General features: G+C 43.5%; 2 protein-coding genes across 3 annotated transcripts; one reads left to right on the forward strand and one right to left on the reverse strand.

Moving 5' to 3' along the window:
* Window positions 1-669: 669 nt before the first annotated feature.
* Window positions 670-6,464, forward strand: B3GNT4 (UDP-GlcNAc:betaGal beta-1,3-N-acetylglucosaminyltransferase 4). The gene is made up of 2 exons (XM_048821660.2): window positions 670-1,179; window positions 4,467-6,464. Exon 2 carries the CDS (start codon window positions 4,494-4,496, stop codon window positions 5,580-5,582), a length of 1,089 nt encoding a protein of 362 aa, XP_048677617.1. The 5' UTR covers window positions 670-1,179; window positions 4,467-4,493; the 3' UTR covers window positions 5,583-6,464.
* Window positions 6,465-9,181: 2,717 nt separating this feature from the next.
* On the reverse strand, window positions 9,182-17,734 carry DIABLO (diablo IAP-binding mitochondrial protein). 2 transcript variants are annotated; one of them, XM_048821662.2, is made up of 6 exons: window positions 17,628-17,734; window positions 15,631-15,751; window positions 14,561-14,692; window positions 12,398-12,508; window positions 12,146-12,242; window positions 9,182-11,068 (listed from the first exon to the last, which is right to left on the reverse strand). In XM_048821662.2, exons 1-6 carry the CDS (start codon window positions 17,678-17,680, stop codon window positions 10,854-10,856), a joined length of 729 nt encoding a protein of 242 aa, XP_048677619.2. In that variant the 5' UTR covers window positions 17,681-17,734; the 3' UTR covers window positions 9,182-10,853. The 2 variants fall into 2 exon arrangements, with proteins under 2 accessions (XP_048677619.2, XP_048677620.2); XM_048821663.2 differs by lacking the exon at window positions 12,398-12,508.
* Between the last annotated feature and the right edge of the window lie 485 nt (window positions 17,735-18,219).

The following is an 18,219-nucleotide window of genomic DNA, read 5'->3' on the forward strand; positions in this document are numbered from 1 at the left end:
TTTCTGAATTAACACCAGCTGAGAGTCATTCTAAGACAATTCACACTCCTCAGACCTAGCTATTGTTTTGGGTCCTCTGAAGAGTCAGGCAAGCAGCCCAGCACTGGATCCGACCTAGAAGATTTTCCTTGGAAAGAGAAAAGCAAAACAAAAACAAATCTTAAAAGCTGCAGATCTGGCTGGGAGCCCGGCCTAACGCAGCAGGATGACATAAACACTTCCACTCCTCACCCATAGGAATTAAGTTTACATGTGGGCCAAGCTTGTGCTCTATTTAAGCAGAGTCCCCCCCCCCCCTTCAATCTTGATCCCCGGGAGCCAACAGAGGCGCTCTGGTAAGGCCCCGCGCCACGCACAATCCGAATCCAGCCCTTGCAGCCAAAAGGGAAATTAGGGAGCAGGTGGGTGGGCAGAGAATTTCCAGTAAAACTCCAGGCCCTGTCTTGAGGGTATTGACTGTTCCCAGCCCGGGGGCAGAGCCTTGCCGCCTCCTCCTCCTCCTCCTCCTCCCCCAAAGAGCCGGCAGAGAAGGAGTCAAACCAAAGCGCCTAGGCCGAAAAGCGGTGTCACTCCACTGTACCCCGCTCGGCCCGTCGCATTCCCGGTGCCCGAGCCCCCGGCTGCACCTTCCGCCTTCCCCAGCAACTTTCGGGAGCAGGGGGGGGGGGGGGGGTTTGAATTCATTCAGGCTCCATCTGCCTGAGAGCAAATGCCTCCCTCATTAAACTAATCCCCGAATGGGGGGCTGGGCGCTCTCCCGCAGCTGACCCATTCCCCGGCCGCTGCCGCCCGTCGCCCCGCCTCGCGCCCGGCTTTCCCCAAATCCCGGAGCATCCGCTGCGCGAGCCGGCTCATTTCCAGTCCGCACGAGTCTGCCCGCCGTTTCTATGGCGACCCCGGCCGGGCTCTAGGGCAGCGCGAGCCCCAGTGGATACAGCTTCGCCTTTAACTGCAGCAGGCTCGGGGAGCGAGCGGCTCCCAGAATCAGATGCAAGCGCACAACAGAAAGAGAGGGCCGGAAGGGGGTTCAGGCCTCCATGCACCACCCCCGCCTCCCTCTGTTTAAATTGGAGCCTGGTGAAAGGTTTGTTTGCAGCAGGCGGGGACTTGCACGGTGCATTTAAGGAGCGCTCCTTGCAGAGCAGCAGCCCCCGAGGACCAGTCGGTGCTACAGGAAAGGTAAGAGGGGAGAAGGAGCCCTGTAAAACTCGGGGGAATGGTTTGCACCCATCGTTGCCTGGTCTTGCGGGGTTCAGCAGAAGATGCTGTATCCTGGAAGGGAATTGCAAAACTCCCTTCAAAGCTTTGCTGGGAGACTAGCTCTTTTTTCTGCACGCCATCTCCTTTAAATAAATGACAGCCCAGCGTTGTGAGGTTTGGGAACGTTACTGATTAGGCTTTAGTGGGATGTTTGGGTCCTTTAATAACTAAGGACTTATTTGATTGTAACAGCGAGTCTAAAGTCAGTCCTCTGATTTACTTCAATTATTGACCAGTGCATTCAGTATACAAGTGACAAGGCCACTACAAATAATGTGTCTGTATTAAAGGGAGACAAAATGTTACAGGGCTGGGAATGGCATAAATGATCCAGTTTGCCTAGGACAGCAAAAAGTTCAGTCTTTCTGTTGATCGGATGCTAGATACCTCGGGAATGTTGCAACCAGTTCTAAATTTCACATGCATGATGGATCATCAAGAAACTGGCCCTGGTAGAGCAACCCTAATCCCAAAATTAGCCCCTGTGTAACAGGACGCTTTATGGTTTGGCCACAGCTTTTACACCTTAACCTCTCTGAGGTTTCCTTTCGTCTGGTGTACCCTGCAGGCGTTGGTATTGTCATAGTATGGGTATGGGCTTCTGATCCTGCCATGGTAAATTCCACCCTAAATGCAAATGCCAAAAATGTGACTAACTATAAACACTGTTTTCTAAGGCAGCATTGAAACCTGCTTGTTGCTGGATTCCTAGGCCAAAAACCTTTACTAACAGTTAAACAGTATAAACTTAAACACTTTCAATTGGGAGCAGCATCTGCGTCTTCAGCTTCTCTAGCTCTTAAAAAGGGTGTGTCATCCCTGTGTAAAGTCAGGATCCCTGTAATGCTTCTAATGTTGGATTCAGGCCATGAGTGCCCTTCTACTGAAATGTGGGGTTCATTGCCAGAGCAAGCACCAGCGTGCCTGTCCGACACTTTAAAGTTCTAAATGGGAACGTTTGGTGAGGGGAAAACTAGGTTAATTCCTTCTGCCTTTAATGGCCTGTTAGAACTCTCTGGCAGAACTGGAGTTGGATGGGGAATGGGGCCTGGTAAGTGCTTTTCTTTTCTTAAAAGGAAGAGGGAAAGTTGTTGCCTGTAAAGCAGTGTGGTTGATACATTGAGTTAATCGTGTGAGTTAGCAGTGATTAATCGACAGCCCTAATTGATAGTTAATAGAGAATAATAAGCCTTTCTTGAAAAGTAGGATTTAAAGAGGTATTTGGAGAGGATGTTAGAAGTATGAAGGGGAGTTCTAGGTAAAGGGGACTTCATGGAAGAAGATGGACAGGCAAGAATAGTTGAAGGAAATAATGGGGATATTGGCTAGGTAATTTGGTTAGAATTTGGTTGGATCTGAGTTACTACAGAGAATTCTTTCCTGGGTATCTGGCTGGTGAGTCTTGCCCACATGCTCAGGATTTAGCTAATTACCATATTTGGGGTCAGGAAGGAATTTTCCTCCAGGGCAGATTGGCAGAGGCCCTGGGGGGTTTTCACCTTCCTCTGTAGCATGGGGCAGGGGTCACTTGCTGGAGGATTCTCTGCACCTTGAAGTCTTTAAACCATGATTTGAGGACTTCGATAGCTCAGATATAGGTCAGGGGTTTGTTACAGGAGTTGGTGGGTGAGATTTTGTGGCCTGCGTTGTGCAGGAAGTCGGACTAGACAATCATAATGGTCCCTTCTGACCTTAAAGTCTATGATTCTATAGATGTGCTAAAAAGCAAAAAAGTTTTTTATGGTCAAGGCACAAGGGTGGGTGTCAGAAGATGTAGTTTCTGATCCCCACTGTGACACAAAGATGCTGAAAGGAAGTAAGGTGCTGTAAAACCCATGTGCTGTAGGACTTGGATATGGGCTTTTACCTGAGAGAGCGTATTAACAAAACCCAAGCTTTAGGATTGCACTTCAGACAAGCTGTTCACTTAGATGAATTTTTTAGCTGCACTAATTTGCAAGCTTGGTAGCTGGAGGGACAGAATACTGCCTCTGACGTGACTAATAGAAACCTGTTGGCTTGTTCTGTGCTCTAATGCCTGCATAGAATTGAGGATGTCTGTGATTAAATGCCATGACATTCTTTTTAAGGCTGCCTTTAAAACAATACTGAATGTAGAGGCTATGCAGCATTGGCTGCTTCAGCTGACAGTCATGAGGGCCCTGGAAAAGCTAGTGTACTCTCTCAGAAATGGGACTCCAGGTTTGCGAACCTAGAACCCCCTGCAAAACTTAGAATGGACTGATCAGCTCCAGCTGGCCAAACAAATGGCTAGATTAGACGAACTTGGCAGATGTGAAGCGCCCCAAGGTCTCGACTTCGCAAACAGCATGCAACCCCAAAGAGAACTAGATGGGGGGAAAGTGAGCAGGGAAGGAAGCCCAGAGACTTGCCTGCCACCTGTACTCACATCTAGGCCCTCAGACCAAACTACCATGCTATCCAAGCATCCCTGGTGTTGCCCCCAATGTTCCTAAAACGGGCTGACACTAGATGATGCGAATAGGGCTTTGACTCTGATGGGAAAAGCAGTCTGAATAGCTTGCATCAAGCTAGCTCTGTCCTTGCAAGAGCCTTGTGAGCTGCAGCACTTGGCCTATGTGCCTGTGTGATGGTTCGCTGTGCTTCCTGAGACCTTCTCATAATACATATTGGGCACCTGGGCACTGCCCAAGAGTAGTGTTAGCTTTGAATTTGCAGAGCTGGTTTTGTGCTGAATACCCTCCTTTCCCAAAGAAGAGGATGGAAATTGGGCCCAAATTGAGCAGTGACTGACTTCATAGGCTAATGAGCTCACCGTCCAACATTAGAATCTGTCCTCCACGCCCCCACCCCCCCAATCCCAAATCTGAGCACTTTGGCAGCTCTCAAGGGGCTCCTGTGAGCAGCCCTGACATCAGTACTCTGGGCTGGGCAGGGACAAACATGTGTCCTGCCTTGTTTAAGTGGAGTAATGGGACAGCTCCTGATCCCATTAAATTCAATAAAAATTTTGCTATTGAAGTCTGGGGCAGTTAGGTGTGTAAGCTGCTTAGATGTTTTTGTACATCCCACTGGATTCCTATCTGCATCTTTAGGCCCCTAAATAGCTTTGTAAATCTAGCCTTTAGTCTCTTGTGATCATTATTTAGAAAGTCTCTTTGGCACTGAGACAAGAAGCCTACATGCTCCTTTAATAAATGTTGTGTGTTCCTTTAACCACGCAGGGATTGGCTCCTGCTCCAGAGTTTGAGATGTATCCCAGGATAAGAATGGTTGGACTATATACCATTTCAGTCACATTGATTGCATTTCTTATGTATATAAGGAAAGAGACTAAGCTGGCTGTGTCTCCAGCAGCCAGGAAGATAGCTGCACCAAATCCCAGCCATACGTTCTGGGCCCCAGAGCAGACTGAACTCAGCAAATGTTTGCCAGACCTGACAATTGCCAATTCCTCTCTTGCACTCCCAGAGCTTCACCGCATCTTCTTAATGTACAAGCACTGCAGGAACTTTTCAACACTGCTGAAGCCCACGAGATGCAGCGAGGAAACATTCCTCTTGCTGGCAATCAAGTCTCCCCCAATCAACATAGACCGTAGGGTTGCTATCAGGAACACATGGGGGAAAGAAGTGGCCATTGGCAGCAAGCCAATCAAGCTGGTGTTCTTGCTTGGGCGCTCGGAGGCCAAAGTCCAGGCTCACTCCCTCCATCAGCTGCTGGTTTATGAGAGCCAAGAGTTCGATGACATTGTCCAGTGGGATTTCACCGACAACTTCTTCAACTTGACGCTGAAGGAGCTGCACTTCCTCCGCTGGTTCATGGTGGACTGTCCCCATGCCAGGTTTGTGCTGAAGGGCGATGACGATGTTTTTGTCAACACCTACAATATTGTTGAGTTCCTCAAGGAATTCAAACCTGGGCAGGATCTCTTTGTTGGGGATGTGATCAGCCAGGCCCGTCCTATAAGAAACACCAAAGTAAAATATTTCATCCCGGAGTCTATGTACAAAGCGCCCTACTATCCTCTCTATGCTGGTGGCGGTGGCTATGTGATGTCCAGAATGACAGTGCAGCGACTCCAGAGCACCGCCGAGGACACCGAACTCTTCCCAATAGATGATGTCTTTGTGGGAATGTGTCTGGCAAAGATGGCAGTGACTCCATTGAACCATGCTGGCTTTAAGACCTTTGGAATCCAGAGGCCTTTTAATCCTTTTGATCCATGTCTGTACAAAGAACTGATGATAGTGCACAAGCTGAACCCCACCGAGATGTGGATCATGTGGACGCTGGTAAAGGATGACCGTATTAGATGTGCTGTATCATTAACTCAGTAACTCGCAAAACAAGACTACTGGTGCTAAGGGGGGAACAGAATGATGGTGGTGGTTATTCCAGGTTGCTTAAACTGACATTAAAAACAAACCAAACAAAGTTGCCGTAGATGGTACACTTTTATTAACAGACTGTAGTTTTACAGTAGGGTAATGTTCTGCAATGAGCCTCTGAAACTATATAGCTGGGTTACTGAAGCATCACAAGGTTGAACCGAAAACACTTAGGGGGTAGCTAGCTCAGGGATTTGGGATTGGGATTGCTTCCTCTCTAGATCACTGATCTGAATTCAGCCTACCTGGGTGGTGCTGAGAGGCTGTTTGGTAGCATGCAAAGTGAGGTGGTGGACTTAGTGCCAGTTCTGATGGTGGCTCTTGGACACCAGTGTCCCAGTTACAACTGCCAGCCTTACTAGCAGTCTCTAGTAGGAAGGCCTGTAACTAAACAGGCAATAGAGCCTGAAATCCCCCATTAACCCGTGAAATCAGGGCTAAGGCACAAGGAGAAGCAGTGTGGACAAGCTTATGCTGCGGGGTCTGTGCATCTCCTGTGAAGGACTTCACTGTCCAGGGTTAGCAATCCAGCAGACTTCACCAGCACTAAGTTTACTTAATGGGGATATGAGGGAAAGAACACCGAGAAAATGGCCCAGAAACCTTTCTGTTGTCTGTTCTTAACACAGCCATTATGCCACAAGGTACTTAGTTCCGATAGCACTGACTTCTAACCAGCTCTTTTTCCTTGAATGTATCTACTGGCATTGGAATTTTTGCACAAAAATACTTGACAATGGGATTGGGAGAAGAAACAAATCGTTATTAATCACTGTAATAACCATGGCTTTTTTTTAACAGCAGATATAAATAAATACTGTTTTGAAAGTATTTACATTCTGAGTATTCTTGTTCTACTGGAAGTACAACTGAGATGAGAATATCAAAAGGAAATCCAGGGTTAGCTGACAGCTACCTACATCAGAGGTTACACAACTGCAAATGGAAGATACATCTGTAAGGCTTTGTGGGAAGTGGGACTTGCTAATTAATGGCCTTGTGCTGGAGTATGGTATAAATGCCTACACAGGTCCTATGTCACCTTGGTGCTACTATCTGAGTCAATCCCTTGAGTAAAGTTCAAGAAGACCCATCCTCCTTGTACTCATATGGAGCTTTTCAACTGCATGAAATAATTCATCCTTGCACTGCTGTGTTGCAGGTGAGGGGAGGAGGCCTGGAAGTGGCAGTAAAGTGCTGCTCTTGGAAGAGAGAGACCTTAATTCTCATCTGATTACTGTGTGGCCTTAGCACCTGCAACTGGAGGGGCAATTCTACCACACAGATGTGAGATGGTCCTTAATTTATGTTTGTAAAGTGCTTTGAGATCCACTGCAGGGAGGTCTCTCGTCAAGAGAAACTGAGGGATGGAGAGGGTAAGTTACATCCTTGCACAAGGCCAGAGAGAGGAGAGTCTGACAGAGCTGGTACTAGAAGCAAGACATTTCTGCTTCCCTGTCTTTTAAAGTTTGTGACAAGACTATTTAAACTACACCAAATCAATGGATTCTTCTGTTGTGGGTTTCTGCTTGCCAGTGTATTATGCCTTCATTGTCACTACTCTGCTTGTTTTTGTTAGTGCTTAACCTGAACTGCCTTTCTAGTTACTTCTGATGTTCTTGTCAATTCCCTTTTGGTGTCGGAGGGTCTCACCATTTTACTTAGGGTTGTAGTTGTCTGAAAGCATCAGGGATTGTAACATTGGATACTAGTCCACTTGTCACTGTTGTATGACAGATACTTGCTCACTGTTCCTGTAGTGGACTCTGCCATGGAATAAGCATGCAATTCCTGTGTAAGCATCTAGGAAGAGATTAATATAAATAGATTAGTGGTTGAAGAGGAGCATGTACGAAAGCAGAACTGCTATTCAGAGACTAGCCCATAATGTGGGTTCATCTTTACATAAACCTAAATTTTAGGCCACAGCTGATTTTATATTAAGTCTCTAATGAATACTACTGTACCCTCCCACGTTTCCATTCAGGTGTAGTAATCCCTGATGTAGGGGTTAAAAACATGGTTAGGAAGGTATTTAAGTCTGAAAAATGTTTCTATGTTGCTCTATTTGTAACCAAGGCATAAGGTAGGGTAGTAAAACTTAATGCTTGGATTTTTAGGAGAGAGGGAGGAAGATTGTTCACTGGACACTGATATTCTGTGTGGGCGCTTTTTATCCATTTCCAGAGGTGTGTAAATCTTGTGTATCAGTGCCACTATCCAGGATAGGAGTTGGTACCTTTTATGAAATACTACTGTATCATTTCTTTGTTACCCTAGACAATCCCAGATACAGATTCAGTGAGATACTGTAAGAAATGTTTCGTGTGCCTCTCCAAGCACTGTACAAACTAACTTAAGCATGCAGCGATAAGCTGCAATCAGAAGATAGGACTGGAAAGGACTTTGATTCAGTGAAAAGCTCCAGCATCTATGCGCCGATCAATTTTGAGTGTATTCAAACAAGTGTTGGAAAAATAAAGACTAGATCAAAGTCCAACCACACTAATTCTTGTCATCTCAAATGTGGTTCACAGAAGGATACATTTGAAAGGGGCTTATCTTCCATTCATGTTTAACTAAGATTTCTACCATACCTCTCTCCAATGGCAAAGTAGACAAATTGGTTTGGGTGTTAATGACTCATGTTACAGGGCTGAGTTTACAGGTGCAGAGGTATTGGTTATTGTCTGTAACAAGCAAGTTGTCTGTCTACGCTGCTTGCCATGGTTTCATCAAGAAGGTGAAGCATTCCTCTTTACATGGCTTCCTTCATCCTCCTCTCAACATGGGCTAACAGCATATTGTAACAGTACTGGGCTGAAAAAGTTACCTTTTTCCCCCTTCCAACTTCTTTGTATTCTTACAAGTGCGTGTATGCTGCTTTACAACTGTGATCACAGAGGAGAAGGAAACAAGCTGGTTTGGGTGGGAAGCCTGACTCAGAAAGGGAACTACATAAATAGGATCCAATCTTTTCTTGATATTCTCTGCCACAAAAACACGTGACAGAGCTACACTGGCACCGTGGCAGGCACAAGAGGCCAGTACCAAGTACACGTATATTCAACAACGCTAGTACGTGCAATTTTGGATGATAAATATAAATGGCTTGGCACCGGAATTCTCCACCAACTAATCAGCAGCTACTTACCTTTGTTCACACTGTGCAGTTACAGAGAGAGGCTGACCCCGTGTGGCAGTGTGGCTTGCTTAGAGCCCTGTGCCAACAGTGCAACTGCAAAAAATTCCCCCCTCCCCTCTGTTCCCATAATCCTCCATCCTAGAACTGTATTCAGGGGTCCTTAAAGGCTGCTATGACCATCACCAAAGCGTAAATTTTTTTGTTGTTTTTTGAAGAGATTCACTGGTAAACATAGGCTTTAATTTAACCTCTAAACTTAGTGTTACAAAAGTATTCAGCCTCCACCTGTAAGATTTCTTCTGGCTGGGGCAGAGAAATTATTTTCTATTACATCTTTTCATTCGATACCAATGCACTTTGCACATACAGGGCAAACCCAAACATTTGATTACAACAAAGCAAATATCAGGAAATATTTTATTTCTTACTAATGCAGGAGAGTTAAAATGACCGAGGATTAAACTACACAAGAAAAGAGTGCAGAGTAATCTAACTAGAGTTTAAAACTCCCCATTAGCTGCAGTCACACAGTGTTACAGGGATCCGATCCCCTTGTTAAAAAGGTAAAACAGAAATGAAGTTCAGAAAGATTCAGGAAGGGTGGTATTGGGCTGGAAGACTTCCAAACACACATTGCTAGTTATAAATGCCAAAACAAGTGTAAGTACCACCCAAAACCTATAATCTAACACAAGAATATCAAGAAATTTTGGGGAGGGAACTTTCACACAGACTGGGGTCCTGTAGAAAATGGCACTTTTAACAATTACTAATACACAGAAGTCTGTTTCCCTAAACCATACCTGTTGGCTTGATATCTACTACCAATAGTCATTTGTCTTGTAATTCAACATTACACAAATATTAAAGGGAGCTCTTCATAAAAATCTAGCAGCCACTATTCTACAGTACAGACTGTAAAACACGTGAATTTGGGGAAATACAACCTTATGAAATTAACAAACTGCTTAAATGACAAAGGGAAAGAAATGAGATACTCATGAACTGTTGAAATGTGGCTTGAAAACACAGCCTGCAGTGAAACATTGTCATTTGACAATCCAGGAGGAAGCTTTTTTTTTTTTTTTGTGCAATTGGGGGCAGACTGCAGCTATGCTGCTTGAAAATTCACAGTCGGAGCAGTGTTCTATGATCAAATAGCATTTGCCACTATTTGTGGTGTCTGCCTTTGCAACACTATGTTCCCTATTGACATAAACACTGTTTTTTAAATGTGGTACAGCAACAAAATCCTTTCTTCACTACCACTGGAAAACCAGCTGTATTGCATCTTGCTGGTTATGTTCCTATTAGATTACAAGCAACTCTGCATACACACAACTGCCATACTCTATACTACAGTAATCACTGAGTGTAGATCCTACAGATTCCCAAGATTTGTAGCAATTCTATCAATTGTCATCTTTTGATACAATTAAGTGTAGTAGTTTGCGTTTTATTAAACAATGAGATTTCCATTATGAATTGTCAGTCAAAATAATTAGAAAACGGCACAAAAAAGTCTACATTGTTAACCAAACTGACTTTCTGATTATGAAATGTAATTCTGTTGTTCAATGGGAGATATAATACCAAGATTAACTTGCTTCACAGACTAGAAATAATTATTTTTAAATGTCCCTCTTTGGTTGCAATCTACAATTAGTTTTAGACATTGGGCATTTGCAAGGGTTTAGTATTAAATCATCTGAATTAGACCCTCATGGCAGCAGACCCAAACACTCATCAACAAAGTATCTTTAACAGGTAATTTCACATTTGCATAGTGGTACACTTAAATAAAAATGTACTGGCAATGCATATTATAATAATGGTAACTTAAAAAATAAAGAAGTTTCAAACACCTGAATCTGGCTGGTGGTTAGGTATAGCAAATTTGTGGGGAAGAGAATTATTGCCCACTGTCACCAATTCTAAAGATAGCATGCCTGTCTTCAATGACTTTTCTTTATCCAACATCTATTTTCTTAACGATGTGGGAAACTCAGGGCCCTGGAATTAGTGGTATGCTATCAAATATTCCAAAGGTGATATTTAGAAGGTTTTTTGTTTTTTCAATCTTCACGAAGATAGGACTCATCAACTTCCTCTGTGGTTTCAGGGATTCTGCATGGCTGTGATGATTCCTCAACTTTTGTGTTAATGAGCTCTTCTGTCTGAGCTTCAGCTAATTTGATCTCTGCTTTCTGTGATAGCTGTCTTACATCTTGCACCTGTGTTTTCACCAGCTGAATATGGTTGTGAGCTGTCACTGAAGCTTGATCTGCACCTGAAAAACACAGTAATTTAAGTAAATTCATTCAGAAACAGCCCATATGATAAAATGCCATCAATTAAGGCAGGGATTAAGTTGGTGGTAATTAAATATTATGTTTTACTAAACTGTTCATGTTCTAAGCAAATCAGACAGTTTTCAAATCACAGTTTACTCCTCTTTATTGTCTATTAACTTGATATAGTAGATATTTTTAGACTGCATCATCATATGACACAAAGGGAATTTTTCCTCAGAACATTTCTGCCAACAAAGTTCGGATTGCCAATTAATGCAAAATTAGGTTGTGATTTTTATGTGATGTGGCCACATGCTCTGTGAGAAATAAAACAAGACTGAACAATCATCAATCACATGGTGGCAACTTTCAGTCACTAGTGATCTGTTCTGAATTTGAACCTGCACTCTGTGAATAACTATATTACAGTACCAAACCTTGAACAACCTAGTCCTCTCACTATTTCATTAATATAATATTTAGTTTCAAGAATATTTCTTAAGTCAAATTTATAACGCAGTTTTTCCTTATTTCCTTAAATGAAATAATCAGGTCTTCATTATTATTATTTTAAATTTAAATAATTAGATGATTGTGTTAAATTATGGGCCTGGTTTTCAGAAGTACTAAGCACTTCAACTGAAAATACAGAGGAACTGAGCAGCTGTGTCCTCCCTGGAAGATACAGGTATTTGGCAGCTCTGAAAATCAGACTATGTGGTTCTCAGTCTGCACAGGTTTCAGAGTAACAGCCGTGTTAGTCTGTATTCGCAAAAAGAAAAGGAGTACTTGTGGCACCTTAGAGACTAACCAGTTTATTTGAGCATAAGCTTTCGTGAGCTATAGCTCACTTCATCAGATGCATACGAAAGCTTATGCTCAAATAAACTGGTTAGTCTCTAAGGTGCCACAAGTACTCCTTTTCAGTCTGCATACTAACTAAGTATATTTAGATTTAGTCTGTCTTGCCTGCACCTTTTTAATAATAAATACTGCCTATGCGCCAGGGGAAAGTTTGCTAAAAATTACAAATTCCAGCTGATACTGAGTGTATTACAGTAATGCCCGCATACCTGATTGATATGCAGCTTCTGCTGCCATCTCTGAAAGATGTAAAGCAGTCATCCAAATGGATTCTAGCTTCAGGAATTCTTGCTGCTTTGTAGTCATCTAAAATTAAAAACAAAATGCCATGTAACACTATCTGAACCCACTTTTTGTAAGAGACACTCTTACAGCCATGTTAAATTAATGAATGGAGAAATACTTCTTAAATAACAAAAAGGAGACACACTGATGATTGCAGAAGTTAGTTAATTCTTTACCTCAACTCTTGCTCCTATGATCACCTGCCATACTGCATCCACCTCTTTGGAATTCATTTTTTCAAGAAGATTTGTATATTGCTGGTAGAGAGACACCAGTGTGTAAACTGCCTACAAAAGAGAATAAGTCTAGCACAGCTACTTGATGAAGATACTCAAAGTAAGTAGTACTTGCATATGTTCAAACTAATTTTGCATCTGCTGATGCTCTCACATTATTAGCTTATGTTACACAGTAGACAAAAATGGGAAAAGATCTAACACTTTCCCTTGTTTTAATCCCCTATAATATTTAGTGAGGAAATCATTTCTGGATAGTGTCCGAAGTGCTTTTTGAACTTTGCTTTTGCTGGTATTGTATTAAAGTGTTCATGAATTTAATTAATATGAAAATCTGTTGAAAATGGAAAGACTTCATTGTAATTAAAGTCTAGAAAACTTAGAAATTGACAGTTTTTTAATACTGTAAAACAAGTTTTGTGATATCCTAGGAACTTAATAGTAACAGCAGAGAGAGAACTCTGATTCTCCTGCTGAAAAAGCAAGTCTATTAGCACTCGAGCTAGAAGAGAATTTTCTTTGAAATATGGACCTATAATACACAAACACTTTGATTCTATTTAACAGAGGGCAGTAATACATATACACAAAAACTGGCTAGTTCATTACACCTTTCAGAACTGAAATATTGCCAAACTGCTTATTTTTTATTGAAAATATTGGCACGAATGACATGTAATGGATAAATTCTCTGTATGCATGTAAGTCTTCAGTTTCTACATTTACTTATCTACAGTGATATATTAAAGGCGATGCTAATCAGTAGTTAATATGGACAACTATTCTGCTTGTTGTCAGTAGCTACTGGTGTGGTGCTCTGCTTTTGTTCGATGATGACAGCAGTCGGCTGCACGCGTGTTCCCTGTGTGTGCTGCCCCAGCTCTGTGCAGACAGCTGACACAGCAGACCCCGAGAGAACCCCCAAAGACCAGACTCTAGTAAGGTACAAAGACACCCAGCCAGGTTTATTGTCAAACGAAGCACAGTAATAGTTTCCTATAGACTCTACAGGGCATACTACGAATATGTGCCCCCTGGCAATGGACACAGCTCAATCAGTGGCGGGACACTCCACTGCCTTCTAGGCTAGACCTATTCTTCTACAGGTGCGGAACAGATTACTCATCCCTCCTGACGTATTGAGGTGCAGCCCCTTTACTTATTAGGGTGCTGCTTCTCCTTTACATGTTGGTTCAAACAAATCTATCCATCATGTTGTCCTTTTGACCTTGTCTTTAAGATCCACCTGCCTGTTCCTTGTTATCTCTGTGGAGTGTTCTGATGCCATCTTGGCACAAGTTCCTCTTATTATCACTTGTGTGAATGCACCTGCTTCTAGCAGCCCTCTTCTTGCCAACTTCTGTGAGTGGGGCCTGCCTCTGGCTCACAGCCCAGCCTTTGCTTAGCAATGCCTGGAAGTACTTTGGTTCAGGCTTCAGGCCTCAGTCTGGGCCTCTGATACAAGAGTTTATGTTTCAGGGCCTCATCTTACTACACTGCTTAATTTGGAACTTAAAGACACTGCATTTCAAATAGGCCTTTCTGGAGTTTCAGACTCCGTTAACTGGATTGGGAAAAATACTTGTTTCTGATGGAACCTACATATTTTTCTTGCCTAGAAAAGAAGTCAGGAAGGTAATGGATGTATTTTTTAAAGACTGCTTGATATCTGGCTTTGGTTTTTTCTGTCTAGCTATTAGTCTGCTATTTTCAAAATTTAGCCTCACTCCTCATGTGAAGGGCCCACATTTCAGGAAGTAGTTCGTGCCCAAGCTTCTCCTGAAGAGTTTCACAAACCTCTAAAAATTGCTCGTGCCTTCTATCACGAACACTCCAAAACCACAGCAACACCTCCTCTATTGTCCACCAGGGACATGTTCTGTTCAGTTCACTTATTTTGACATGTGTGATGCACCAATTCAAGCTAAACTGCTACCCCAGAAACTCTACATCCCTGTTACATTGATTTGTGAAGTCAAAATCCATTTTAGGTATAAGAGCTGATTGAATAGGTGCAGTTAGAGCTTGTCTTTGTCAGAGAGTTAAATACTCCAGCTGCTGCAGTATTAACTTTGTACTAATGTAGGCAGTCACTCATCTTACCTTTGTATACTCTGTTAATGATTCAATTAATGCATATGTTGCTTGAGAGAGAAGAGTACAAGTACTGTCTGTTACCAGAGAAACTGCCCTTCTAATCAAAGCTTCATGACTGAGAGAAGTGGGCTCGTGTTTCTGAAAGGCAAAAGATTTACACAATCTTTACACTGGTTTTCAAAGACAGACAACTTATGATAAAAATATCTTCTCCGGTAAGTAAAAAAAACCACAGGCGCCATTGCTAAAATAAAAAATTGCTAGTCTGCCTTAACTCTTAAATAACTAACTTATAAAAAGTAAAACAAAATCTTACTCCAATAGTTCCATTCTCTTCTACTCATATCCTGTAACTGCTTCTCTGAAGGGCCCACGTTTCAGGAAGTAGCTCACCAAAACATCTTTTCCTTCAAGATTTTTTTTAAACCAGTGTTTATATTTTTATCTCCCAATATTTGCCTGTGTTAGGATATTTTTATATGCAAAACATTTTTATCTTGTTTCCTGTCTGATGGTTATCAGTGGATTGTAAAAGTTCAGGCACACCAGGCAAAGTGCAAGAGCTGAAATTCTCTTAATTACATACCAGGACCACAAGTAAATTTTCCCCCAGGAATTGCGGGGTTTGCTCTGTTAATAATGGGATTCCTGAATGATGTGCCATGGCAGCTTGAGGCATCACAAGGTAACAGCAAGTACTTTTCAATAATTGTATTATAAAATAGTATTTTAGTTATGTGACAACTGATACTAGGGCAAATCTATTTTATGTTGCCACTGATCTTTAAAAATGAATTATGGTTTCTTGCTGAGTGGATTTAAGTCATACTCTTCATAGTGGAATCACTTTAAATTAGTGCTGCTTTTAAAAGTCAGTTAAGATGCAGAGAATTTCTAGATGTCCAACTATGTCCCAGAAAGCTCAGTAGGCATACTTCAATATGCATACTAATAACATCATACAATAACTGGGAGGTTGTTATAATTAATACAAGAGAATGGTCTATTTGCCACAAGCACACTCTTACACTAAACACCTTAGAATATTAAAATTACATTCACTCCAGTATATTTACCTGTACAACAGGGACTGCACACAGGGCTACTCCAAGACCCACTCCCACCATTTTGTTCCATGGGCTACTCAGTCCTGAGAAACAGCGTCTCCTAGCATTAGCCAGAACAGGAAAACTTTGTCTGGGAATGAGAAACAAATATAATCATACAGACAGCTGCACAGAGGGAAATAAATATTCTGGAGGCAGACTTTGGGGGCAGACTTTTTTTTTTTTTGGCTATGTGTTTGCCTAGCACAGACTTGTCCATGACTGGGTTTCCTATGCATTACCACAATACAAATAATAAATTCAAGTTTGTTTTAAAGTTAATTATCTAATCAGTCTCAAGGAAAGATACAAGCTAAACACATTGTGTATTGTAACCAGTAATAAGCATATTGTCAGCAGTTAATATAATTAACAGGGATACAAAGCATTTAGATTAATAATAAAATACACTCACAGGGCCAAATAAGCAGAATAGTAGGTTTATAATCAGAGGTCCTGAAACCAATACTTATGCACATTTAACTTCATATACAGGTAGTCCTATTGTAGTCAATGGGATTATGTCAATGTAAAGGTGTGTAGCATCAGGGCCTTATTGTTCAAATAAAATGGTATGGTAGTGTATTGAACCAAAAGTGAAAAGCATCTATTCTGTCTCTCACTACATTTATATAGTTTCCAGGTAAGATTTCTGAGAATGCGCGATCAGTTCATTTTGTAACTCATTCTCAAAGTGTGACATGTGGAACACCGGTGGTCTGTGGAAGGCTGGCTTATCATTTGCAGCAGATAAATGGCATTAAAAGACAACTAAAACAAGTTACATTCTGTCCTAATATCACTTCAGATAACATCCCTGTATAACTACAGCAATTGCTTATGTGATCACAAATAAGAGGAGGTGGTCTACCTAGCTGAAAAGGAGAGAAAGAATAGCATCTTCATATTAAAATACTACAAAAATATTCAATTAAACAAACAGTCCAGTGAGAACTAAATGTATGAGCCAAGCCACTTCACCTCACTCTCACAAGTTCCCACACAATGAGACTTCTTGTGTAAAGCAAACAGTGTTTGCTCACGTTAACATCTTTAACACTCTACAGACTTAAAGGGGCCCTCTCAGATAATTTAGGCATACACTTTAAATAATAGAAATGATTTTATTACTTTTTATGATCCAAACAAAAACTGTTTTAGATTTAAACATTCTCCATACCTATTTACAACTCAAACACTGCACTAGTTCATGGGAACCAAAACATGAGACCAACTCTCAAGAAAAGTGAGAACAGCCTAATTTCACTACGTAAATTGAGAGGATTATGAAAATGTAAACAAATAGTGAAAATTAATTCTTATGTTTTTACTTAGGTGGGACTGCTCATGTGCTTACACTTAAGTGCATGCGTTAAGTGTTTGGCGGTTCATGGTATTAAGCAAACCACATCTGTTAAAATGTGTGCATGAACTGTGACAATAATCCTGCAGGGACACGGGTGTGTGTGTGTGTGTGCGCGGTAAAATAATTTTATTTTCAAACTTCTGAGGGTGTATCACAAAAAAAAAAAATTAAAATGGAGCGGCCCGAAGTTCCTTTGTAGCCACTGTAATGAGCAGCCCATTCAAAATGGGTGAGTCCCCAAGGCCAGACCTTTCCAATGACCCTTTAATTTCTCTAGCCCTGGTGCGCCACGGATCTCTAAGCGCGGGGCTCATCCCCGCTTTACGGAGGGGAAACTGAGGCACCGAGGGGTGCGGCGAGTGGCTCGAGCAGCTGCGCAGCGGTCTCCCGGGTCCGGCGTGAAGGGGGCCGTCGCGGTGGCGGAAGGGGACCGGAGGTTTCAGAAGGAGGCAGGAGGCGCTCGGGCTCACAGGCGGGGGAGCGGGTCAGGCGGCGGCGGCCCACGGGGACGTGGCACCGGAGTCTCAGGGGCGGGCGGGCGCGCGGATGGAGGAGCTCTCAAGCGGGGGGGGGGGGGGGGCAGGGGGTTGCCAGGCGATACCTGAGCAGGGTGGAGCAGCACCGGAACCACCGGCTACGCACAGCGGCCGCCATCTCCCCTAGACTAGGGCGGGGCGGCGGAAGTGACGTAACAGCCGCCCCCAAAAGGCGTGCGGCGCCGCCTCCCGGCGATTCTCCCCGCCCCTACCGGCGCAGCCGCACTGCTCTGGCCGCCAGGGGGAGGAGCCGCGGAGTGCGCGCGCCGCGCTGCTAGGGGGGGGGCGTCTCCAGCGTGCAGCCCCGCCCCTCCCCTCCCTCACAGCGGGCGGGAAGAGCCGCCTGCCCAGCCCCTGCGCCGAGGGCGGGCCTCGTGAACCGGCCCCAGCCCTGCGGGGCTTTCTTTGTCCCGCCTCCGGATCCCCTAGCCGAGCCGGGACCGGGACCGGGCTTGGCCGCCTCGGAGCGGGGCGTGTCTCCTGGCGGCGAGCCTCGGGCTCCCTGGCCGCAGGCTGCCGCCCGTGGACGCGGAGCCCCGCCCTGTGAGTCCCAGCCCCGCACAGCTTCGAAGGCTGGCCTGGGTCCCAGCCCCCGGGCTCCTTGTCTCCGCTCTGAACATCCCCGGGCTTTAGCCTCGCCTCACAGGTCGGGTCTCG

This window comes from Caretta caretta, chromosome 15 (genome assembly GCF_965140235.1).
Source record: "Caretta caretta isolate rCarCar2 chromosome 15, rCarCar1.hap1, whole genome shotgun sequence".
Taxonomy (NCBI): domain Eukaryota; kingdom Metazoa; phylum Chordata; order Testudines; family Cheloniidae; genus Caretta; species Caretta caretta.